Below are 26,238 nucleotides of genomic sequence, written 5' to 3'. Positions count from 1 at the left end.
GAATGATTAGGATAATCCTGTCCCCCCTCCCAGGACTTCCCAGGTGGCTCAGTGGTAAAGAATCCACCTACAATGCAGGAGATGTGGGTTCAATCCCTGAGTCTGGAAGATCCCCTGGAGGAAATGGCAACCCAGTCTAGTATTCTTGCCTGGAGAATCCCATGAACAGAGGAGCCTGGTGGGCTACAGTCCATGGGGTCGCAAAGAGTCGGACATGACTGAGTGATTGAGTGTGCATATACATTCATCCCTCCTCCCATCCACAGCCCCAGGAGATCATACCCCACGCTGCTGCCAGAGATGCGTATGCGGACGGTGTTGATGTGGCTGCTGCATCTGGGGCAGGTAACAGTGGAGTGGCCCGAGTCAGGGTCATAGCCCAGACTCAGACCCGCCGAAATAGAGATGCCCTCCACACTCAGGTCAAAGTTGCCGCCGAGTTTGCTGAAGGGAAACACAAAGATGAGATTTGGAGCAAGCGTTTTCTCCCCTCTGCCATTCAAACTTCACACCAATGCTGGAAGGTAGGTTTTGCTATTATCCCCACTCAGGATGAAGAGATGGAGTTCAGAGAGAGAAGGCTGCTTGCCCAATGTCAGACAGCAGCCAGGTGACAGAACCAGAATTCCAACTCAAAGTGTGAAGCCATGTCTGCCTGGCAGAACCCTCCTCTTATCCACTACCTCAGCCTCTGCCTGTGCTGTGTGGACCAGGAGTGTTTCTCAACCTCTCTGAGCTTCAGTTTCCTTTCTCAGACCTTGGACCAGCAGTGGGACACTAGTTTTGCCACTAGAAAGCTGAGTTTTGGGGAGGAACATGTCTTTAATTAATGAATGACTTCAGAAAGCTGAGTTTGGGGGAGGGACGTGTCTTTAATTAATTAATGACTTTGTTCATTAAATGGGGTTAATAACTACTCCCTCCTGAAATGAGTTTGGGATAAGACAGTGGATGTGAATGTAATTTGTCAACTCTTCTATAATGTGAGGAAGTATTGCTATTTACTTGTTTATGATTAGTAAGTGAAATGATAGATGTGAAAGAGCTCACATGAAAAATTAAGCAATTCCCTCCGCTGTATAACACAGGGAATCCTGCTCAATGTTATGTGGGAGCCTGGAATGGGAGGGAAGTTTGGGGGAGAATGGATGCATATATATGTATGGCTGAGTCCCTTTGCTGTCCACCTGAAACTATAACAGTATTGTTAATATAAAAAGCTTAAAAAAAAGAAAGAAAAATTAAGCCATGCTTATTGTGGGGAATGACAGATCAGCAGTCCCTATAACGAAGGGCAGATCTGCGCCTCTGTCCTCATCAAAGGGTCTGTGTGCTCCCTGGATTCCCCACAAAGGAGAAGCTGCTAAAATGACAGGTCAGCCTGAGCTGCCATCAGCGCTGCACAGTCACTGCAGTGAGAGCCCAGTATTTAGATTCACAGTTGTAGTTTGGATGATTTGCCCCAATTTTCACCCTCCCTGCATCCATACCCTCTCCATTGCCTATCTTGGGAGGATATGTGTGTATTTCCATGTTCTTGACTTTGGACTTGGCCACGTGACTTGTTTTGGCCAATAGTATATGAGTAGAAGTGACTATGGACCAGTTCAAAGTCTAGGGCTTAATATGCTTCTGGTTACCCTTTTTGCACCTCTGCTGTCACTAAGAATATGCTCTGTGTAGCCCATTCATTGGTCCAGGGAAGAGGAGGAGATACATGTTGAACAGGGCCACCGCTAGCTGAGGCCAACCTTTGGCAGGGAACCCCAGCCAACACATAGATACATAAGTGGAGATATATGATTTGCTTTAGGTCACTGAGTTTGGGATGGTTTGTAACACAGCAGTTGTTAACTGATAAAGGGGTAAAGTGAAGGTCTCACTTAGCCGTCCATCCTAAGCCATATGTACCAACTCAGCCTTGCTTGTGTCCTGCATTGAGATGTGGAACATGCTCAGCTATTAACCAAGAGTTATGTTAAAACTTAGGAGAAGGCAACGGCACCCTACTCCAGTACTCTTGCCTGGAGAATCCCAGGGACAGGGGAGCCTGGTGGGCTGCCGTCTATGGGGTCGCACAGAGTTGGACACGACTGAAGCGACTTAGCAGCAGCAGCAGCATGTTAAAACTTCTTTCGTGAAAAATTTTCCCAGTAGCTCTGAGGGGCCAGATGGTATTTGGCCAGGCAAAAATTGGGCGTGCTTGAGATCTTGGCTCTCCCCTCTTCCAAGTATCACCAAGAGCTTACCCACACACTCAACAAACAACAAGCTTGGAAACGCACATGAAGTTCTTTCGTGCCTTCCATTTTCCTCTGATCTTGATACTGGCATCTCTGATAGAGAGATCAAGGCCCTCATCCGGCAACGGTCTGATCTGGGAATTGGGAAGATTGAACCCTTGAATAACCATGCTGCAAGGAGGAAACGATCAGTTAGTCTCCTCGGGGTCCCCACAAGGACTCAGTCAAGGGTCAGTGCAGACTCATTCCCCTCCAGCCTGGTCCTTTACCCCATCCCTTTTAAGAGAGCCCAAAAGTTATGATGAGAGCAGCCTTGGGAACTCTGTGGCTAGGCTTTGAAGTCAGACAAATCTGCATTTGAATCCTCCCCTTCAGTTTACTTTTGTGTGATCCTGGCCACATCGCTTAATCATCCTGAGTCTCAGTTTCCTCATTTGTAAAATGGGCACAAAAACCTCTCTCTTGCAGGGTGTATGATGATCAGTGAAGATAACAAATGTAATTCCATTGACTACATGTTCTGTAAGGGTGGAATGTGTCTGTCTTTTTTTCGCTATTGTACAATAGCAAAGCCTGCTGAATCAGACACATAGTAGGTGCTCAAAAATATCTGCTAAGTGAGTGCATAAAATTCGTTAGAGGACATTTATGGGTTTTCTCCCCAGCACCCACATCCCTCTCTTGTTGATAACCCAACTGCCATTTTTACTTTGGAGGAACTCTTCCCCACATCTAGCCCAAGCTGCTCCCAAGAAAGTTGACTTCACAGGTCATCTTCAGGGGGTGGAGCTTGAGACTTCAGTACAAGCTCATCCGTGTTTTCTATTCCCTGGCCACAGTGATTGGTCCAGCAGTGTGTATGGACCTAAAATGGACCAATCAGAGTGAATCCTAGGAGTTTTGCTTGAGTAAGAAAATGGTGCCTTCCTCTTACAGGGCTGGGAATGCTGAGAAGATGCTGATGACCTCTGTATAGGGACATCCTACCCGAGAATTAGCCTTTCCAGAGGGAAGAGATGCTGAGAGATGGCAAGAGAAAAACAGGGTCCAGTGGTATTTGGGCCTTCCTCAAGCTGAACCTGAAGCCAGATGATTCCAGGGACATCTCAGTCCTCTGAGCCCCTACATTCTGGTTAAGGTCATTTCTGATTAGGTTTTCTGTCATAGAAACCTCACCTCCACCCCTAATCCCAGTTAACATAAGGGCTTGGCACAGAGTTTGGGGATTTATGACATCCCCTCGGGAGTCATAGTGAGTGCCTGAAAGACAGTTTGGGTGGTTTCTTCCACACGCAGCTTGGGGACTGTATCCCCTCAGAATGATGTAAACATTAGCTTTAGGATCCTCTAACCTCTCTGAGTTTAGGAATTTGTGGCTCTATGAGTCTAGGTCTTGGTGGCCCCAACGCACGACAGTCCTGAACACGGAGGACTGAGCTGGACAGGGCTTACCTGAAGAAGCTGTATTGCCCTTTCCCGAGGTATTTTATCTTAAAGTTTCCTGAGAAAGTGGGAATTGTTATCTTCTCCAACTCTTTCTGCAGAGTAAGCACTCCCTGCTGGCAGGCTGAGAGGAGAGAGAGGAAGCAGAGGTCAGAGGCATGTAGCTGGTTCATAGCAGAGATGGTGGGATTGGAAAGGTCTATAGCAGGGCTCAGTTAAAGGCTGTTGTCAATGCCCCAATAATAAATATTTTCTGTTTTTTAGATCTTACTCTCTCCGTCACAACCACTCAGCTTGGAAGTTATTGTACAAAAGCAGCCATTGACAGTAAGTCAGTAAATAGGTATGGGTTTGTTACAATAAAACTTTACTGATAGAAAATGAAATTTGAATTTCACATCAGTGTCGCTAGTGGTAAAGAACCCGCCTGCCAGTGCAAGAGACATGAGAGACGTGGGTTCAATCCCTGGGTCAGGAAGATCCCCTGGAGGAGGGCATGGCTACCCACCCCAGTATTCTTGCCTGGAGAAACCCATGGACAGAGGAGCCTGGCTAGCTGAAGTCCATGGGGTCACAAAGAGTCGGACACTGAAGACTGAAATGACTTAGCATACACAGCACACACATCATTTTCACACGGCCTGAGACAGGATTCTCCTTTTGATTTTTCTCCAGCCATTTAAAAATGTAAAAGCCATGCTTAGGCCAACTAGTTTGCCATGCTTGTTCGCCAACACTTAGTTTGAAATATCACCCGCTCCAAACACCCAGTCATGCATCCTGTGGGTGTTTATTGATATCTGCTCTGTGCTCTTCCCTCACAGACACTGTGTCTGTCTGGGTTTTGGACTCTCTCACCACAGGATCTTTGCATGCACCTTTCCCACTGCCTGGGAAACCTTTTCCTCTCATCTTCACCTGGTCAGCTTCTAGTCATCATTTCTTCTAGGAACTTTCTCTGGTTCATCAGAAGAGTGCGATCCTTCTTGTTATCATTCTCACGATGCTGTGGATATCTCTTTTGGAGCTCGCATTACCTTTTGTAATTATGCAACTATTCATGTGATTTTTCAATTAATATCTCTCTCCCCTACTAGATGTAAGCCGCCCAAGGCCAGGGACGGATGTCACAGATGTCTGCCACATTTATCACAGAGACTAGAACTTAATACCTGATGGATGACTAAATGAATGAATGTCCCCAGGGTCAGGAATTCTGCCATCCTTTATTATGTGGTTAACAGCGTCAGAGAAAGTTAGATGGCAAACAAGTTAAATGAGAAGAATAAGCGGTAAAATGATGGATCCCAGGATTTGTGTTTTTCCAAGAGCCAGTTAAGCATAGTAATAATAGCAATAGTAATAATAATAGTAACAACAACAACAACAACAACATTTATCAGGTTCTTACTCTGTTCCTGGCACAATTCTGGGCTCCATGCATGTATTAAGTTACATACGTGTAACTGAACATACGCGAATCTGAACAATCCTGGGTAGTTAGTCTGGTTGAAAAGAACTGATTTGGAACCCAGATCTCCCACACTGCAGGAAGTGTTTACCAACTGAGCCACGAGGGAAGAAGCCCAGTGGGTCTTTTAACCTCCCAATTCACAGACAAGGAAACAGACTCAGAAAGGTGACCACACAGCTGACAGCTGAGGGAGGCAGCATCTGAATTCAGGCCTTCTGTTCCCAGAGCCCGCGCCCTGGGACAGGCCTTCTGGGGGTCCAAAAGTAAACCAGGCATAGACTGGCACTGCCCAGAGAGAAATGAGACTGTGGGATGGCCACCATCAGTGGATATGCAGGGGCCAGGTCTCGAAGGATCTCTAAGGTCAAGCCCAGGATGCCTTCTGAAGGCACTCGGGAGCCGCTGAATAGTATCAGTAATGAGGGTCCTGAACCGCGCCACTGCACTTCAGGACACTCATGATGGCTGTATGGGGTGTGAGTAGAAGGCGGGACCGAGGCTGCTCTGACAGAATGTGAAGACTTTTAGGCTTAAAGGCTGAGCCCAAGTCTCTGCTCCTGGGAAGTGACCAGAGGTGCCCCAGGTCTGAGTACAGGGCAGGGGCATAATCTTTTCTCCTAGCTCACAGGGAGCCTTCCGTCTGCAACCCTGAGATTCACAGGTGTCCTGCCTGGGCTGGGGTAGGAATTCAGGGATGGAATACCAGGTGTCCTGTCCTGGGCTTTCCTGATAGCTCAATTGGTAAAGAATCCACCTGCAATTCAGGAGACCCTGATTCGATTCCTGGGTCAGGAGGATCCTCTGGAGAAGGGATAGGCTACCCACTCCAGTATTCTTGGGCTTCCCTTGTGGCTCAGCTGGTTAAGAATCCGCCTGTAATGCAGGAGTCCTGGGTTCGATCCTTGGGTTGGGAAGATCCTCTGGAGAAGGGAAAGGCTTCCCACTCCAGTATTCTGGCCTAGAGAATTCCATGGATTGTATAGTCCATGGGGTTGTAAAGAGTCGGACACGACTGAGCAACATTCACTTCACTTCACTTTGGTCCTGTCCTGATTCCCCTGGGGGTCCACCGCCCCTGAGAGCCTGCCTTCTCCTGGGTCTGATGTCGCTGGCACCAGCTGTCCCCCACTGTTCTGCAGGTCATCTCTCTGCCACCGAGAGGCAGCATTGAGCAGCCCCACGCCGATACTTCACAGACCAGAGCTCAGATCCAGGCCACCTCCTTCCCCCTCCCTTCTTCCAGTCTGTCTGCTCATCTGTAAAGGCCACTAGTAACATTTTGTGCTTTTGGCATAGTGCCTGGCACCGATCTGAGCAGGTCAGGAGGCTGCTTCATAACATTCTCTGCTGCGTCTGGGCCTGAGGGAGTGGCCTGGGGGGATCCTGTCTGTGGCACCCGGCTGGCTACTGTGCAGAGTGTGGCTGCCAAGCACCCCCGCTCCTCAAGGAGCCTAAGCTCGGCCCACGCTGAGGACTGAGCCAGGGGCTGCCAGACGAGTATCAGGGCTGAGAACCAGCTAGGAAGGAAGTGAAGGGCCCAAGCCCGAATCGGGTATTGGGTAGAGGGAGGGGGACCATGAGGGGCCTGAGCACTGGACTCAGAGTCCTCCAGACTAGGGTTCCATCCCCTCCGCTGCGGCTTCCCAGCTCTGTGACCTTGGGTAATTCACCCTGGCCCAGCTTCTTGCTCTGTAAGACAGGGTGAGAGGGCCTCCTTGAAGGAGCAGTGAGCAGGCCATACTCTGGATTAAAGGGCTGCACACAGCAGGTGCTCAGTCAGTGATGGGAAAGAAGGAAAGGAAGGCAGCCAGTTACCGTAGTCCAGGCCTTTCTGGGTGACCCTGGCCACGATGCCGGGGTTGGTCGTCGTCGTCACAGCCGTGCCCAGGGCGACCAGCACCACCAGGGTTGCCCACCTCCGCACACTGCCAGGGCCGCTGGCCATGTCTTCGTCCTGCAGAGCTGCCAAAACCTCGAGGTCCTGGAGGGGAACCAGGGACCTATAAAGGAGGCAGCTGTGGAAATGCAAGTCAGGAGAACAAGAAAGGAGGAAGGAACACGAGCAGGGCCGGAAGAGGGGTGGGCGGCCGCCTGCCTGCGGTTTCCCACTGTATGGCTGGGGCCACAGCCCCAGAACAGCCAGTGCTGAAGCCTGGGAGCCCTGTGTGTGTGTGTGTGTGTGTGTGTGTGTGTGTGTGTGTGTGTGTGTGGCATGTGTGTATGTGTGATGTGTGGTGTGTATGTATGTGTGGTGTGTGTGGTTGTGTTTGGGGTGTGTGTGTGTGGTGTGGTATGTTTTATGTATGTGTGATGTGTGTATGCATGTGTAGTGTGTGTGTGGTGTGGTGTGTGTGTGTACATATGTGGTGTGTGTATGTATATGTGGTGTGTGTGTGGTTGTGTTTGGGGTGTGTTTGTGTATGTGGTGTGGTATGTTTTATGTATGTGTGATGTGTGTATGCATGTGTGGTGTGTGTGTGGTGTGGTGTGGTGTGTGTGTATGTATATGTGGTGTGTGTATGTATATGTGGTGTGTGTGTGGTTGTGTTTGGGGTGTGTTTGTGTATGTGGTGTGGTATGTTGTATGTATGTGTGATGTGTGCATGCATGTGTGGTGTGTGTGTATGTATGTTTAGGGTGTGTGTGGTATGGTGTAAGTGTATGTATTGTGGTGTGTATGTATGTGTGGTGTATGTATGCATGTGTGATGTGTGTATGGTGTGGTGTGGTGTGTGTGGTGTGTGTGGTTGTGTTTGTTGTGTATGTATGTGATGTGTGTATTGTGTGTGTGATGTGTGTATGCATGTGGTGTGGTACGTGTGGTGTGGTGTGTGTATGCATGTGGTGTGGTGTGTGTGGTATGTGTGTGGTGTGGTGTGTGTATGCATGTGGTGTGGTGTGTGTGGTGTGGGGTGTGTGGTGTGTGTGTGGTGTGGTGTGTGTATGCATGTGGTGTGGTGTGTGTGGTATGTGTGTGGTGTGGTGTGTGTGGTATGTGTGTGGTGTGGTGTGTGTATGCATGTGGTGTGGTGTGTGTGGTATGTGTGTGGTGTGGTGTGTGTGGTGTGGTGTGTGTGGTGTGTGGTGGGTGGTGGTGTGGTGTGGTATGTGTGGTGTGGTGTGTGTGGTGTGTATGCATGTGGTGTGGTGTGTGTGGTATGTGTGTGGTGTGGTGTGTGTGTGTGTGGTGTGGTGTGGTTGTGTGTGGTGTGGTGTGTGTATGCATGTGGTGTGGTGTGTGTGGTGTGGGTGTGTGTGGATGTGTGTGTGGTGTGTGTGGTATGTGTGTGTGGTGTGGTGGTGTGTGTGGTATGTGTGTGGTGTGGTGTGTGTGGTATGTGTGTGGTGTGGTGTGTGTGGTGTGGTGTGTGTGGTATGTGTGTGGTGTGGTGTGTGTATGCGTGTGGTGTGGTGTGTGTGGTGTGGTGTGTGTGGTATGTGTGTGGTGTGGTGTGTGTATGCATGTGGTGTGGTGTGTGTGGTATGTGTGTGGTGTGGTGTGTGTGGTATGTGTGTGGTGTGGTGTGTGTGGTGTGGTGTGTGTGGTATGTGTGTGGTGTGGTGTGTGTGGTGTGGTGTGTGTGGTATGTGTGTGGTGTGGTGTGTGTATGCATGTGGTGTGGTGTGTGTGGTATGTGTGTGGTGTGGTGTGTGTATGCATGTGGTGTGGTGTGTGTGGTATGTGTGTGGTGTGGTGTGTGTGGTATGTGTGTGGTGTGGTGTGTGTGGTGTGGTGTGTGTGGTATGTGTGTGGTGTGGTGTGTGTATGCATGTGGTGTGGTGTGTGTGGTATGTGTGTGGTGTGGTGTGTGTATGCATGTGGTGTGGTGTGTGTGGTGTGGTGTGTGTGGTGTGTGTGTATGGTGTGTGTGTGTAGTATGTGTAAGTCGAGACTTCTGGCTGTGAGTGTCATTCCCTTTCCTTTCCCCCCTCCCTGAACCCTCCACCCAAATCCCTCCATCCAAGAACTTCCGGGAAGCTGGGTGGTAGAGATATCAGAGTTGATTATATTGTCTTTTTTTTATGCTCTACTGAGGTATAATTGGCAAAATTGTACACAGTTGCTCCTTGAACAGCACAAGTTTGAACTGTGCATGGGCATTTGTATACGGATTTCCTTCAGTAAATATGTACTACCGTCCTACACCACCTGTGGTTGGTTGAATCCATAGATGTGGAACCTCAGATATGATGGAACTACGTATATGCAGGTCTGACTCTTAAGTTATACTCGAATTTTCAACTGCTTGGGATGTGGGAGTCAGTACCCCTAGCCCCTGCATTGTTTAAGGGTCAAATGTACATTTAAAGTGTATAGTGTGATAATTCAATATACGTATACATTGTGAAGTGATTGCCACAACCAAACTAATTAACTCATCTCTCTCTTCACGTGGTTGTCATTTGGTATGTGTAGTGAGAATGAAGATTTACTCTCTTAACAAATTCCAGGTGTATAGTATTAACTGCAATTATCATGCTGTGCATTAGATCCCCAGAACTTACTCATTTTATGACTGAGAATTGTATTTTTCTTTCTACTTCTGATTTCTTGGTGTTTTCCACAGTAAAACCTTTAAGGAAACAGAGCCTTAAGCATTTTCTTGTCCTGAGAGGCAATAGTGGTAATAATTAAATGCTTGAATTTTGAGTTTGGTATTTTAACTGGTTTTAAAGCTCAGCTTTGCCACTCTGTGGTGGTTTGACCTTGGTCAAGCCCGTTAACCTCTCTGAACCTCGATTCCTCTTTGTAAAGTGAAGATAACCAGAGTACACCCCCCACCTTGGGTTACTGTGAAGACATAAAGGGCTTTAAATCATGTAAAGCACTTAACACAATACCCCATGCATAACATGCTCACAAATGGTAGCTATTACTGTCACTCTGACTTTCAAAGTAATCCATGTTCATGGGCCAAAATTTGAGAAAGAACCAAAAAAAATATAAATAAAAATTATGTGCAATCCTGTTCCAGAGAGGACAAGCAGAAGTGTATTATAGAGTATTTCTCTCCTCGCCCCCCACTTTTGGTAAGCGTAGATCAGGTGTGTCTTTCAACACAGAAATATGTAATCAATGCCGGTTTTGTGAAGTTCCCTTTTTTCATGAACAGTGTGTGCGGTTCTCTGTATTTCATTGCTTCCTTAACCTGCAGTTTTCTTCACTAGGCTTTTGTTCTTATACCTTTTCCCCTTTCCTTTGACAGATGTGAAGCCTGAGGCTTCGAGAGGGGAAGTGTTCTTTCCACAGTCACGCGGCTAGGCTGCTAGCAGAGCTGGGATTCAAACACAGATACATCCCACACCAAACTGAGTCCTTCAGCACCTTGGGAGCTAGGGCAAGGTAGGGGAGGCTGGCATCAGCACACACACTCCCCACCCTCCCTCCAACTTTCCAGTCAGAATTCTGTCTGCTAGGCCCCTGCCCCTCCCTTTGCAGCAGGCTCAGGTCCAGTGTAGGCGGGAACCCCACCAGGCAGTGGGCACCATCTCCATGGTGATGAGAGGAGGGGCGGGGCTGCAGACAGAGAGGCTAGCTTCTCTCCTGCTGGGTCCTCATCAGCCCCCTGACGCCCTGTCTCCCCAACTCGGATTTGATGAAAGTCTAATGAAGCCCATTGAGCCTGGAGGACATGAGACTTTCTGAATATTTTTTCTTTCTTCTCTTTCCACTGTTTCTGAAAAGATCTCCCTTCCTGCCGCCACCCACCACAACAAGAATCCTTCTGGCTTGCTGTAGAATGAAAACAGTGGCTGTGGACAGAGCATCTACTATGACACTTTATATATATTGTCTTCAAGCCTTTAAATAACCAGTGAAAAGTGAAGAAATCGTTAGTTGCTCAGTTGTGTCCCATGGATAGTAGCCCGCCAGGCTCTTCTGTCCATGGGATTTCTCAGCCAAGATCACTGGAGTGGGTTGCCATTCCCTTCTCCAGGGGATCTTCCCAACCCAGGGATCAAACCCAAGTCTCCTGCATTGCAGGTGGATTCTTTACTGTCTGAGCCACCAGGGAAGCCCCAAATAACCTGTGAGAGAGGAATAATTATCCTCCATTCTGAAGATAAGGAAACTGAGTCACAAGGCAATTATGTCCCTGTCAAGGTCGCAGTGCCTTTCTTAGAGAGAAATATTCTCTCTTCTTGGGGTAGTTTATAAGAGAACTTGTCACCCTGGGTCTTCACCCTACCTCTGCCTTCCTGGGCCCCCAGACTCCCGTGTCTGTATCTGTACGAGGAAGATACATGCCGAAACACATAGACTGATAACTTGTCAGAAAATCAGTTTTTTTTTTTAAGTTATCTTACACAGTTTTGAATACCTGCAGCTCTACCTGCCCCAAATTCCTGGGTCCCCTGGGTCCAGGCAGATATTGCCTCTGTGAGGATATCAGACAAGAAAAGGGTATTACGAGGAAACTCACAGAATGATAACTTAAATTGCCACAACCTAAGAATCTTAAAACCAACTGGCAAGTTTCTGAATAAGCCAGCCCCACTGGCTTCTGATGCCTGTGCTCAGTCAAATCCAGATGAGTCCATCAGCAAACCTCTGACCTCCTTTCCTGTTCTGCCCCTGGCCATGGTGGGGCCCCATTGCTTCAGACCTGACTCTTTACTTGGTGTGAGTGACAGTGTCTTCAACCCAAGCAACAGAAATCCCCAGCTCACATTGGCTTCAACAGTCTACCCATGTCTTAGAGATGAAGTTCAGAGAGAGAGCAGGTTTGAGAATCTGATTAATTCGACAGCTATCAAGACCTCCCTGGCCATCCAGTGGTTAAGACTCTGCGCTTTCACTGTAGGAGTTGTGGATTCCATCCCTGGTTGGGGCACCTTTATGATCCCACATGCTGTCTGGACAGGAAAAAAACCTCCACCAAATTTGCAACAAAAATGTGAATTAAAAGAATTCATTAATTAACAGGAATTTACCATCTCTCCACACCTGTCTGCTCTGCCACCCTAGTATCTCAGATTTACCCTTACAGTGGCTTCTTTCATGGTTGTGTGAAATATTTTATGGCAAGACAAGAAAAATTTAAACATAAAAAATTTATTTCTGTCCTTTGGCTTCCTCTCTCCCTTCTACTGTGCATTGTGTATCTGCATTAGGCATCGGCCAAATCTTCGCTGTTGGCAGAAATACCAGCTCAGCCCTAAAGAGAAGCATTCTCCCAGCATCAAGAAGACAACTCTTCTTGATGGAAAGGTAACATTCCTTCTTGATCTTGTAAGGGGCTCTCATCATCACCTTGTACTTGCATATCTAGATTGTGTAAAATGTCAGTGATTCATCATCTAATGTACAGTCCTCTGTCTCAAAAAACTTATGTAACTGTGTTTTGACTTCTAATGGGAGAACAGCCCTCAGAGCTTTCTGAGATGCTGTTCCTGTTTTTGTTTGAGATTGAAACAATACAAGTTTTATTCAGTGGCCAAAGAATGGAGAAGGGGAAACTAAGTTCACAGATTAATTTCTCATATTCCTGGGTTATAATCCTCAGTTTTGCTTAAATAAAAATGTTCTTCTCTTTCTTAGATTGACTGAATAATTTTTCATTGACAGTTGCAAGATGACTGCAGCAGCTCCAGCCCTCGCATCTAAACAGGCTTTTTCCAGTGTCTCTTCCTCTTTCTCCTCTTCTTTTTCTTCTTCCTCTTTTTTGGCCTTTTTGTTATTATTGTAAAATCTTTCAAATATAAAGGTAAGAACAGACTACCCAAATTTGTAAAATCGTAACATTATGCCATATTTACTTCATATAGTTTCTTTTACCTCTATGAATCGTTAATACATGTACAGCTATGTATAACCAGGATCACCATAAGAATATAGAGTAGTTCTGTCATCCATTCAAACTGTCTCCTGTTGTCCCAACTCAACAACATAGGAAAATGTACTACCTCAGCAGAAATTTAGAGGTGGGATGGGTCAAGAGTGGATGATTCATGGGCTGGTTCTTTCCGCCTTTCTAATCCATGCTCCTTAGGATGTTGATTTTTTCCAGAAGAAAGTGCATTTGGCTTGGAGCCCTGAGTTTATAGTTCCAGCCAAGTTATTTGCTCTGATCAAATTATTTGACCCTTCTGAAATTTCGGTTCCTTTTTTAAATACGGGAAAACAATGCTCACATGGGTGTTCTGGTGATTAAATAATAGGCGTGAATCGACTGGCATGGAGAAAGTGCTCAAGAAATAGTCATAATTTAACCATCATGACCAGCTGGTTGCAGAGTCCTGGAGTCCCCAGGAAAACACTAGGGGCATCACGCACTGAGCCGTCGGTTGTCAGGTCTTTGGGTTTGGGCTGGACATGTGCAGAAGGAGAGGTCTAGTGCTCACGTGGCCTCTGTGAGCTGCCACTCAGCCAGGCACTGTGGGGAGAAACGCCCCCTCCCAGCGCAGCAAGGCAGTTAGGAGTGTGGGCTGAAACCTTATAGACCTGGACACGGATCCCAGCTTGCCACTTACTTGCTTTGCGAACTTGACTTTGGCATTTAAACTTGCTGCACCTGTCTCTTCATTTGCCCCACACTCCATCCTCGGGGGCAGCTCTTCTTCAGGCCCCGCCCAGTGTAACGATGAGGCCATCCTGGTGGTTAGTGGAAGTCCAGGAAACATCTCCCTCCCACTCTGCCCCTGATCCACCAGCTCTTTCCCTCCTGGCCCCACTTCCTCTGGGTGTCTGGCTTCCCGTGTATGTGGTCAGTTATTTACTGACCCTGGATTTGGGGTGCAGGAACAGGAAGGGGTTCGTGGAGGGTCCTAGGGTGTGGAGGGGAAGGGAGGAATAGGACCTTATGGAGATCAGGCCTCAGGGTGTGTAGTTTCTAAAAGGCAATCATAGGACTTCCCTGGTGGTCTAGTGGTTAAGAATCCACTTTCCAAGGCAGGGGATAGGGGTTTGATACCTGGTTAGGGAACTAAGATCCCATGTGCTGAGGGGCAATTAAAATCTGTGCACTGCAACTACTGAGGCTGAGCTCTCTAAAGCCCGTGCTCTACTAGAGAAAGCCCTTGCACCGTGACAAACCAAGACCCAGAGCAGCCAAAAGAAAAAAAAAAACCGATGTTTTGTTCTATGGCAATAACCTCTTGCTGGAGAAGGGCATGGCAACCCACTCCAACCCACTCCAGTATTCTTGCCTGGAGAATCCCATGGACAGAGAAGCCCGGCAAGCTACAGTCCATGGGGTCGCAGAGAATCGGACATGACTGAGTGACCGAACAACAACAACCACCTCTTGAGCGGGTGTCTCCCCTACCTTGTTAGGCTAACAAAGGTCTCTTCCAGACCCTTGAGTCTCATAAAAAGGCCCCTTTGGGTACCTTGTCTTAGAGGTGAGCGTAAATCTTTCTCTTAATATTTTTATGACTAGTGCAGTTCTTACGGTAGATCACAAGATATATTCAGTAGTGAGTAAATGAATACAACAAACTAGTGAATATAATATAAAAGAAGCGGATTCATAGAGAACAAACTAGTGGTTACCAGTGGGAAGGGAGGAGGGGTACTAGAGGGGTGTGGGAGTGGGGGGCATAAACTATTGGGTATAAGATGGGTTCAAGGATGCACTGAACAACATGGGGAATCTAGCCAATATTTTGTCATAGCTGTAAATGGAAAGCAGCTGAGAGGGTAACGGGCAGAAAGCCCAGGGGTCTCTGAACAGAGGGAATAGGCTGCAAGTGTCAGACATTTTTTATTTCTCTCTCAGGTGGCAGGAGGAAAAAAACAAGTATCAGATTTTTTTTTTTCCCCTTCTCTATACAAAATTAAAAGGAGGTTTCTCTTAAAATATGTGTTGCCGTGATACCTGGCTCCACCTGAGCTTAACTTTTCTCAAACCTTGAGCTAACCAATGTGTGTCTTTCTTATGGAAATGTTTGTCTTAATCTATGTTAATGAACTATGTATTTATCCTAGACTCAGTTTTTCTCCAAGTCAGTTCCGCTTAAGATGCAGAACCCGTAAGTGAAGTGAAGTGAAAGTGGCTCAGTCATGTCCAGCTCTGAGACTCCATGGACTATACAGCCCATGGAATTCTCCAGGCCAGAATACTGAGTGGGTAGCCTTTCCCTTCTCCAGGGTATCTTCTCAACCCAGGGATCGAACCCAGGTCTCCTGCATTGCAGGCGGATTCTTTACCAGCTTAGCCACAAGGGAAGCCCCAGAACTGATAGTCCAGTCACTCAGTCGTGTCTGACTCTTTGTGAACCCGTGGACTGAAGCACACCAGGTGTCCCTGTCCATTACCAACTCCCAGAGCTCAAACTCACTTCCATAAAGTCAGTGATGCCATCCAACCATCTCATCCTCTGTTGTCCCCTTCTCCTTCTGCCTTCAATCTTGCCCGGCATCAGGGTCTTTTCCAGTGAGTCAGTTCTTCGCATCCAGGTGGCCAAAGTATTGGAGTTTCAGCTTCAGCATCAGTCCTTCCAATGAATATTCAGGACTGATTTCCTTTAGGATGAACTGGTTGGATCTCCTTGCAGTCCAAGGGACTCTCAAAAGTCTTCTCCAACACCACAGTTCAAAAGCATCAATCCTTTGGTGCTCAGCTTTCTTTATGGTCCAACTCTTATGTCCATACATGACTACTGGAAAAACCGTAGCTTTAACCAGACGGACTTTTGTCTCAACTTTTTAATATGCTGCCTAGTTGGTCATAGCTTTTCTTCCAAGGAGTAAGCATCTTTTAATTTCATGGCTGCAGTCACCATCTGCAGTGATTTTCCAGCCCCCAAGAATGAAGTATGTCACTGTTTCCGGAGTTTCCCCATCTATTTCCCATGAAGTGATGGGACCAGATGCCATGATCTTAGTTTTCTGAATGTTGAGCTTTAAGCCAACTTTTTCACTCTCCTCTTTCACTTTTATCAAAAGGCTCCTTAATTCCTCTTCACTTTCTGCCATAAGGGTGGTATCATCTGCATATCTGAGGTTATTGATGTTTCTCCTGGCAATCTTGATTCCAGCTTGGGCTTCATCCAGCCCAGCATTTCTCATGTTGCACTCTGCATATAAGTTAAATAAGCAGGGTGACAATATACAGCCCTGACGTACTCCTTTTCCTGTTTGGAACCAGTCTGTGGTTCCATGTCCAGTTCTAACTTTGCTTCTTGACCTGCATACAGAGTTCTCAGGAGGCAGGTCAGGTGGTCTGGTATTCCCATCTCTTGAAGAATTTTCCACAGTTTGTTGTGATCCACACAGTCAAAGGCTTTGGCATAGTCAATAAAGGAGAAGTAGATATTTTTCTGGAACTCTCCTTTTTCAATCTTCCAACAGATATTGACAATTTGATCTCTGGTTCCTCTGCCTTTTCTAAACCCAGCTTGAACATCTGGAATTTCACAGTTCACATACTGTTGAAGCCTGGCTTGGAGAATTTTAAGCATTACTTTGCTAGCGTGTGAGATGAGTGCAACTGTGAGGTGGTTTGAACATTCTTTGGCATTGCCTTTCTTTGGGATCTGAGTGAAAACTGACCTTTCCCAGTCCTGTGGCCACTGCTGAGTTTTTCAGATTTGCTGGCATATTGAGTGCAGTACTTTCACAGCATCATCTTCTAGGATTTGAAATAGCTCAACTGGAATTCCATCACCTCCACTAGCTTTATTCATAGTGATGCTTCCTAGAGCCCAATTGACTTTGCATTCCAAGATTGTCTGGCTCTAGGTGAGTGATCACACCATCATGGTTATCTGGGTTGTGAAGATCTTTTTTGTATAGTTCTTCTGTGTATTCTTGCCACCTCCTCTTAATATCTTCTGCTTCTGTTAGGTCAATACTATTTCTGTCCTTTATTGTGCCCATCTTTGCATGAAGTGTTCAACTGATAAGGGCCCAACAAACCTGTATGTTTTACTCATACATTGTTTCCCTAATCTATGTTAATAAATCTCCATATTTACTTGGAAACCTGCCTTTCTTCAAGATTTATGTCAATCGTTTTAAGGCCAGGGACTCACCTGGTGCCAGTGTTATCTCAAAGTCCATGTTGTGGTTGAGAGACCTGGTGCCACTCTGAGTTTTGAGACATCTCCTTTCTCTAATTAACAGCTTGCTGATAGGTATATAACATCCTGCTAAAGGAGAGAAATATCAATAACCTCAGATATGCAGATGATACACCCTTATGGCAGAAAGTGAAGAGGAACTAAAAAGCCTCTTGATGAAAGTGAAAGAGGAGAGTGAAAAAGTGGGCTTAAAGCTCAACATTAAGAAAATGAAGATCATGGCATCTGGTCCCATCACTTCATGGCAAATAGATGGGGAAATACTGGAAACAGGGTCAGACTTTATTTCTGGGGCTCCAAAATCACTGCAGATGGTGATTGCAGCCATGAAATTAAAAGACACTTACTCCTTGGAAGGAAAGTTATGACCAACCTAGATAGCATATTAAAAAGCAGAGATATTACTTTGCCAAGAAAGGTCCGTCTAGTCAAGGCTATGGTTTTTCCAGTGGTCATGTATGGATGTGAGAGTTAGACTGTGAAGAAAGCTGAGTGCTGAAGAATTGATGCTTTTGAACTGTGGTGTTGGAGAAGACTCTTGAGAGTTCCTTGGACTGCAAGGAGATCCAACCAGTCTATCCTAAAGGAGACCAGTCCTGGGTGTTCATTGGAAGGGCTGATGCTGAGGCTGAAACTCCAATACTTTGGCCACCTCATGTGAAGAGTTGACTCATTGGAAAAGACCCTGATGCTGGGAGGGATTAGGGGCAGGAGGAGAAGGGTACGACAGAGGATGAGATGGTTGGATGGCATCACTGACTCGATGGATATGAATTTGGGTGAACTCGGGGAGTTGGTGATGGACAGGGAGGCCTGACGTGCTATAATTCATGGGGTCACAAAGAGTTGGACATGACTGAGCGACTGAACTGAACTAAACTGAAAGGCTACCGGGGGGCACTCTTTCTGCCCCCTTCTGATGTCTATGTCTGAAGCTTTCTCTATCTCTTTTATAATTTAATAAAACTTTATTACACAAAAGCTCTGAGCAATCAAGCTGGGCCCCAGATTGAATTCCTCTCCTCCAGAGGCCAAGAATCCCAGCATCTTTCATGGCTCAGCAACAACCTTCCTTTCAGAACCTTTAAAATTTTATAAAAATTGAAAGTTTAGGAGAATTCCCTGATGGCCCAGTAGTCAGGACTCAGCGTGGCAGTTAAGACTGCTGTAGGCCCAGTTCAGGCCTGGGAGAGGAACTAAGATCCTTGCAAGCAATTTTTTAAATTAAAATTTAAAAATATATTGTCAATAAATGAAAGAAGAGTCACAGCCCAGAGCATAAATTCCAGACAATAAGTTGTTTGAAGCCTAAGGAGGACAAGTGCAGCTTGACAATCCCCAGAGGCTTCCTGGAGGAGGTGAGAATTGACCTTGGCCCTGGAGGGGCAGCCTTGGGTTTGAGAGAAGCAGGCCACTTCTGAGCCTGAAGGTATTGGCTTTGCAGGAGGGACAGTTTCTGGTGAGAGCTGAAGGCTGTGGGACAGGGAAACAGAACGCAGAGAGGTTCTCCTAGGGAGCAGAGGGGAGGGAGTGTGTGCCTCTCACTTCTCATTTCTCTCTGGAAGCTGAAACACTTCGCCAGGGTTACAGTGTTGGTTCCAGCAGGCTGGGCCTCCTCCAGCCCCAGGGACATCACAGGAAGTAATGCAACACACAGTTGCCAAATGTCCAAGGAACACCCAGAGCCATTTCCCCCCAGCCACATTGGGAAATAGGTGTGTACTCAGCCAGCCCTGGAGACTGCTGCTGGTAAGGAAAAAACCATTGCCGGCCTGGCCCTGCTTGGTAGTGGTGAGAGCACAGGGCTGGAGACCTGGGCAGGCTGGGGTTAGGGGTGGCCAGTGAGGACTGGGGCCAGGCTTTTAGCCCTGGCTTTGCCTCTACTCGGCTATGTGAACTTGGACGAGTCTTTGCACCTCTCTGGGTCTCAGAGTCCTCATCTGTAAAGAGCAGCCCTGTCTTTAGAGGATGTAAACGAATCCCTCGGCAACAGCCAAGCCAAACCCTTGGCTAACATTCCCTTTTAATAATCCTCACCTGTCTCTGAAAGTAGGTATCATTGGCTCTATTTCACAGATGAGAAAATTGAGGCTCAGAGAAATTAAGTAGCTTCCCCAAGGCCATACAACTGAGAAGTGGCATGTGGATATTGAGGACCTCAAAAAGAGGGGAGGGAGCACTTCCTGTGAGGTTGCATAATGACATTGACTCTGAAATGTCAGGATTCCTGCAGAAGCACATCCCCTTAGACCCCTGAGCAACCTCCATGGACTGTGTGGGGGAAGGGTAGCTCAGGTGGAGGTAAGCAAAGGCAAGTTGTGGTCTTGTTCTCAGAGCCCAGTGTCCCCTAAGTTTTTCAAGTATGAAGATCCTCATGTGATAATAGTTAAGTTTGCAACCAGTAGGTTGAAAAAAAAGCCACTGCAAATCTAGAGACTTTTTAAAATGAATTTGCATTTTTTGAACTCAGGGTTTAGAGACATTTGAGATGAAGAGGCAGGGGCACATTTGGACGATATTTGATAGTTAGGCTAAGGGACCTCTAAATGACGAAAACTTGCCCGACCAGTTCCCCACCCCCTGGCCCCCTCTGCACCTGGGGAGCTGAACTCAGACTGTCACACTCAGAAGCAAAGTAGTGATTCATTGTCAGTTGGGCCAGTGGCCAGTGGCTGAGGCTGGCCTGGGACCCAGAGGCAGAGGGGCAGGTCTCTTCCTACGTCTCATCCCCTCCCAGCCTTTGGCTGACTGCGTGGGGGAGAAACCCCAATGGCTGGCTTGGGTGGAGAGAGGGAGAGGGAGAAAACCAGAATGAGCTTGGGTTAGGCTTACCGGTCACATAGCACAGAGCAGAACTGAAAATGGGTACCTGACTGTGTACCCTTTAGACCCCCAAGACTCCTGCCCACCATCAGACTAGAACCCATGAGCGTTCTAGAATCCAGCCAATTGGAGTAGCAATTCCAGATTCCTAGGGGGAGGGGAGGATGGTGAGAGCAGGGAAGCAGGTGGGGTTGAGAGCATTTCTTACCCTCCTGGGGAATGTGTGCTGGCTTCCAGACAAGCCTTCCTGAACTATTTGGATTCCTAGATCCTTTGAAAGAATTCAGATCCTCCACCCCGCCCCCACCACAGCCTGAGGCCAGGACTACGTTGGTGACAGGAGCTATTAAAGGATTTTGAACAGAGGTGTCACATGAAAAGGTTATTCTTCTCTTAGCAGTTATGGAGCACTGCGAGCAGAATAATACTATGTGTGCGTGCTAAGTCGCTTCAGCTGTGTCTGACTCTTTGTGACCCTATGGACTGTAGCCCGCCAGGCTCCTCTGTCCCTGGGCTTCTCCAGGCAAGAATATTGGAGTGGGTTGCCATGCCCTCCTCCAGGGGATCTTCCTGACCCAGGGATCAAACCCGCATCTCTTCTGTCTCTTCCATTGGCAGGTGGGTTTTTTACTGGGCTTCCCTTGTGGCTCATCTGGTAAAGAAGCCACCTGCAATGTGGGAGACCTGGGTTCGATCCCTGGGTTGGAAAGATCCCCTGGAGAAGGGAAAGGCTACCCACTCCAGTATTCTGGCCTGGAGAATTCCATGGACTGTATAGCCCATGGGGTTGCAAAGAGTCAGACAGGACTGAGCGACTTTCACTTTGATTCTTTCAGTGCTACCTGGGAAGTCCAATACTATGTGTGCCTCTCAATTAATTTTAATTAATTAGTTCACTCTGCTTTCAGAGTTAAGGCGTAGAGATTCCTGTGATTGCATAAGCCAAACTTCTATCTTTTCTGTACATTCCTTTTCCTGCTCCAATCAGCACACCTGCCTTCTGTTGCTGCCATTAGGAACACTGGTTAGAACAATACCCGTGTGTGTGTGTGTGTGTGTGTGTCTGTGTTGTACATAAGCTTGCGTGTGTAGATATGCAGTGACCCCAGTGATAAGAACCACATGAGTCAGTGTCTCAGGTTCTGTTCCCAGGTGTCTGATAGTCTGAAAGTGGAGGCTTCTTTTCTCAGAGAAAAGGGCAGACAAGCATTAACAAAATGCTTCCAGGTACTACATTTCACTGGATCCTGTCCACTCAGGAAGGAGTTAATATTTGTATTTTTATAGACGACACTGAGGGTCCGAGAGTCTGGAAGGCTGCCAAGGCTTCAGAGCTACTATGGGGTGGAGCTGAGGACAAGTTCAAACCCTGGCCCCCTCCCACTGTTATCCATTGCCTTTCCCCTGGAGCTCAAAATGAGTGGGAGATTGGCCAGTTGGGGGTCTTCAAAAGGGGTGGAGTGCTCTGCCAGCATGGGGTACTGATCTCTATAAGCACACAGCAAACCCCTGCTCCACACGCCGTCCCAGCACATCAGTGGATTCTGACGTGGGCCATCTATGGCCCCTGAAAGAGATCTGTCCGGGGGCGTCTTCGGGGGCTCTACTGGCCACCAAGAGCCTCCTGTACATTTTGCCCAATGGTGCACCTTCCCTTAGGAGTGAACAACAGTGGGGCTCTGCCTGGAAGTTGCTGCCAATCCAAATGGGATTGAGATGACTTTTGCAAAATGAGGCCAGCATGGCTAAGCCCCTCCTGTGCTGGCTGGAGCTGGAACTCTCCATTTGTAGTGGACATGGCTGTTGATGACTGGAAGTGCCCAGTCCTGCCCACTAAGGAGAGTCTGGCTCAGCTTCATCCCGTCCCCCCACTCTCTGAAGAGGGGGCTGCAGGGGTTTGGGAGTTCTGAGTGGCAGAACAATGAAGAAGGGAGGGTGGGGGGAAAAAGAGGGAAATGATGGAGGTTCTAGGGCAGGGCTAGCTCTGGGGGCTGGCTCTTAATCTACATATGGATAAAGAAGTTTCTTATCTGTTTTGCTCCCAGGTACCTCAGTTGGCTTCTGGCACACAGTAGATGCTTGTTGGCCGAATTAAGGGAGTTTGGAGAAGGAAGACCTCCAAAAAGCTGATAGTGATGGTGGTGAGGGATGTGAACAATTGAGGAGAGGGAAATATTGAGAAGTATTAATATCTCGGGCTCCCCTGGTGGCTCAGAGGTAAAGAATCCACCTGCCAATGCAGGAGAGGTGGCTTTCATCCCTGATCCAGGAGGTTCCCACATGCTGAGGAGCAACTCAGCCTGTGCACCTTAATTCTAGAGCCTGGGAGCTGCAACTACTGAAGCCCCTACACCCCAGAGCCTGTGCTCCAAGCAAGAGAAGCCCATGCACTGCAACTAGAGAGTCTCTCCTGCTCACTGCACCTAGAGAAAGCCCTAGCAGCAGTGAAGACCCAGCATGGCCAAAAGTTATAAATAAATATATATAAAGAAATGGCTCAGGAGGTGGTGCTTGTTCCTTTCAGAATGCACTAAATCACAAGTGAAGAACTTGAGATGTTTAAAAATTATTTGGGGGGTGTCAGGACAGTGACCCTGTGAGCACCACCTGCCCGTAGATGGGACCAGTAGGCTCCTACATCTATCAGCAGGATTTTCACAGCAGTGCTGCTAATCATCTGTCCCAGCAGTTAGGTGGCAGGCATTGTCCAAAGCCGTTTGCACATATGTGCATGCTCATATACACAGACGACATCCTGATGAGCTAGCCTCCATCTTTATCCTTATGTTACCAGAGGAGGACACGGAGACAGAGAGAGGCTGAGTCCTTGATAAAGGGACACACAGTTGATAAGTGATTAATTGGGCATCAATCAGGGTGGGGGGCACCAGAGCACACCCTCTTGACCATACCCCTCATGTACTAGAGCCTAGGTCATGGCGAGCAGGTGTGAGCCACTGCCTCTGAGATGGTCAGGCTGCCTTGCGGCAACTGAAGGGGGCTTCTGGGTCTGAATTACCGCACCCCACCCCCACCCCTGCCCACTGTTGCAGAGTCTCCTGCTTTGTCTACTCAGGGAGGAAAAATAAACATTGACGGGACAGGGCTCAGGGTTCATCTGGGGGCTGCTGTTTTCCCAGCTGTGGAGTGGACGCCTCCTCCCAGGCTCCCAGAGCCAGCCCTGGACTCCAGCGTTTCCAAGGAGCCAAGACCAAGTGTGGTCATTGTGGGAAAATCAACCAAAAGAAGAGCAAAAGAAAATAAAGATCAGCTGTGATCCCTCCACTCGGAAAGATGTGGACACCATTTCTGGTGTTTAGCTAGCAGTGAGTCTTCCTACCAGTGTGTGTGTGGGTGTGTGTATGTGTACGCACGCATGTGTGTATATACACACACAAAAGCAGATGAAGTCTGTTACACAGTTGTGTGGCATGGATATTCATTTGGCAATATTGGTAATGTTTATCTATATCATTAAATATTCTTAGCATATTTTTCTCTAGCTTTCACATGGTTGGCTTGTTTTAATTTATAAAGGTATTATACACCTTTTATACTTTGCATGTTTTTACTGAGGTGCCTGGAGGATCCCAGGGATGGGGGAGCCTGGTGGGCTGCCGTCTATGGGGTCTCACAGAGTCGGACACGACTGAAGCGACTTAGAAGCAGCAGCAGCAGCAGCAGGTTGCATACAGTCACAATTTCTAGTGTTTATATCTGAGTTTTGACAAACCCATAGTCTAATCACCGCAGTAATCAACATACACATTCCTTAAATCCCAAACGTTTCTTTGTCCTCTTTTGTCATCAGCCCCTCCCACCACCCCCACCACTAGCAACCCATGATATTTTATTTTTCTATACATTTGCCTTTTTCCAAATGTCATATCAACAGAGTATATAGCCTTTTGAGTCTTGCTTTTTTTATAGCACAGAGCACTGAGGCTTATCCATCCATCTGTAGTATTTTTTATTGCTGAATAATATTCTATTGTATGGATATGCCACAGTTTGTCCTTCACCACAAGAAGTAACCTGCATTTTTTGTAGTTTTTGGTCATTATGAGCAGATCTGTTATAAACATTCACATAATTATGTTTTTGTTTCCCTTGGATAAGAACCTAGGAGTAGAATTTCTGGGTCCTGTTAATGTATGCAATATTATTTATTTTTTAACATAGGAAAAGCTAATTTTGTTTTATTTATGTTTTTCTGATATCACTATGAAAAATGTGAACAAACCACATAAACTGTTAAATTCATTAACTTGAAATGTTTCATTTTATTTAATTAATAGTAATTAAATAATTAATTAATTTTTTCTTTAATTAATAGTTTTTTGATGTTCAGACTACCTGGTTTTTGTTGCAAAAATTCCTGTATATCCTGGTTTCTCCATTACCTCTTCAGAGCAGTCTCTCAGAACTATCTGACAGGCTGCCTCCCAGGCTTAAGTCCTCAGCAAATCTGCTGAATAAAATATAATTCTCAACTTTTAGGTTGTGCATTTTCTTTTTCAGTCACTATATGTCACCACATTAAAACCTACTACATCCTCTTAGATTACAGTGTTCCTTTGTATGCATGTACAATAATTTATTTAAACAATCCCCTCTCATTGGATATGTAAGTAGACTTTTTGTTTTGTTTTTACATCTTGTAAACAACATCCTTGAGCCTAAGGTGGTTTTTTTTTTTTTTTTTGCATTTATAGTTATTCCTTTAGGATAAATACATAGACATGGACTTGCTTGGACAAAGACCTCCATGCCACTTTATTTCATTCTGCTTTTTCCTTAATATTTTTTCCCTCATGCATATATGAAAAGTTGGTATATAACACAACCTACATTGCACATGCAGAAGGAAATATTGGTCTTTCCAATAAACTGCCAAAATAGCTGTCTATTCATAAGGAAGAAAATGAAAACCATTCTCTATCTCATGTCATATATTAAAAACCCATTCCAGGTGAATTGAGAATTTAAATGTAAGTGGTAAATCTTATAAGTTTAGAATAAAATGTAGAAGAGCATCTTTATGGAAAAGTCCTTTAACCAAAGCTTTTAAGAACAAGATACAAAAGGTTTAAACCATAAAGGAAATACATAAATTTGACTAATTGAAAACTGAGAACTTCCATTCATCAAAAGGCCCCATGAGGAGAGTGAAAAGACAAGTCACAATTGTCTATATTTGTAACGCATATAACTAACCAAAGAGCTGCAACTAAGATATGTAAACACCTATGAATCAATAAAACAGACTGATAAATAACACAATAGAAAGTGAGCAAAAATATAAACAAATTTCAAAAAGGAAGCAGAAATGATCCATAAACATGAGAAAAGACACTCTGCCCATTTTGTGTTCATCTCAGTCTATCAATAAGCAATGGACCTGCCTTTGTGGTTCTTATTATGATTACAAGATGCCCTTAAGCAATAACCATTAGGAAGCTTTGAAAAAAGTGAAGGTCTAATCCTTACCAGTCCTTACACACTTGAGGCCACACAGCAAGGTTGCAAGTAGAAAGAAGAGAATGCATGTGAGAGCTGGGGTTTCTGCTTTTATTGGAGAAGAGTGTGAGGGCTTTGGGTTTCCTGGGCTCTCTCTCTATTGGCAAATTTAAAATATAACAGCCGGAATCTAAAGTGCACGAAGAGAAAAAACAGGTGGCCCAACTGGTCATTTATTAAAATCATCCAAGATCTCTAAAACAAAGGCCCCTCAGTAGGGAAAGCTGGCCTGATTCTTCACCTAATTGCTTCTTCAAGTTAGACCTGTTTGAAGGGAGTGCTTGGGTAATCAAAGCTTAAGGCAAACACTTCAATTCCAAAAGGAAAAGTTATCTGTCAAAGTTTACACTACAATCTCCTATGATGTGGAGCCAACAGAATTAAAGGTGAGTCAACTAATTGCCTGGGTAGACAGTTGCTAAAAGTTAGGGCTAAGTCAAGTTGTAATCCAGAAACTGCACGCCTAAGTAGGATCGTAGTAGCAGAGCCTACAATAATTGTATAGGCAATAGTCTGAAACCCACTTTGTGGCCATTGTCTCACACTTGAAGGGCCTCATGATCAAACCAAGTCAGTGATTTGGGAGCCCTAGCAATATCTTCAAAGATTAGAGTCGTATTATGAAATATTTTTGAGCTTTCCAGGTGGTGCTAGTGGTAAAGACCCTGCCAGTCAATGCAGGAGATGTAAGAGATATGGGGTTCGATC

The 26,238-nt window shown here is 46.3% G+C and overlaps 1 protein-coding gene across 5 annotated transcripts in view; it reads right to left on the bottom strand.

Moving 5' to 3' along the window:
• The window catches only part of BPI (bactericidal/permeability-increasing protein), a 49,518-nt gene extending 23,863 nt beyond the window's left edge, over positions 1 to 25,655 (bottom strand). Inside the window, exons 1-5 of one of the 5 annotated variants that reach the window (XM_013968842.2) lie at positions 25,501 to 25,655; positions 6,976 to 7,175; positions 3,696 to 3,810; positions 2,286 to 2,414; positions 283 to 444 (exon numbers count right to left, since the gene is read on the bottom strand). In XM_013968842.2, coding sequence (XP_013824296.2) covers positions 283 to 444; positions 2,286 to 2,414; positions 3,696 to 3,810; positions 6,976 to 7,175; positions 25,501 to 25,559 — 665 coding nt within the window. In that variant the 5' untranslated portion in view covers positions 25,560 to 25,655. 5 annotated transcript variants of the gene reach the window in all.

Source organism: Capra hircus, chromosome 13 (assembly GCF_001704415.2).
Source record: "Capra hircus breed San Clemente chromosome 13, ASM170441v1, whole genome shotgun sequence".
Lineage (NCBI taxonomy): Eukaryota > Metazoa > Chordata > Mammalia > Artiodactyla > Bovidae > Capra > Capra hircus.
Note: the sequence above shows the minus strand (reverse complement) of the source record. Positions and strands in the feature narration are given on the sequence as shown.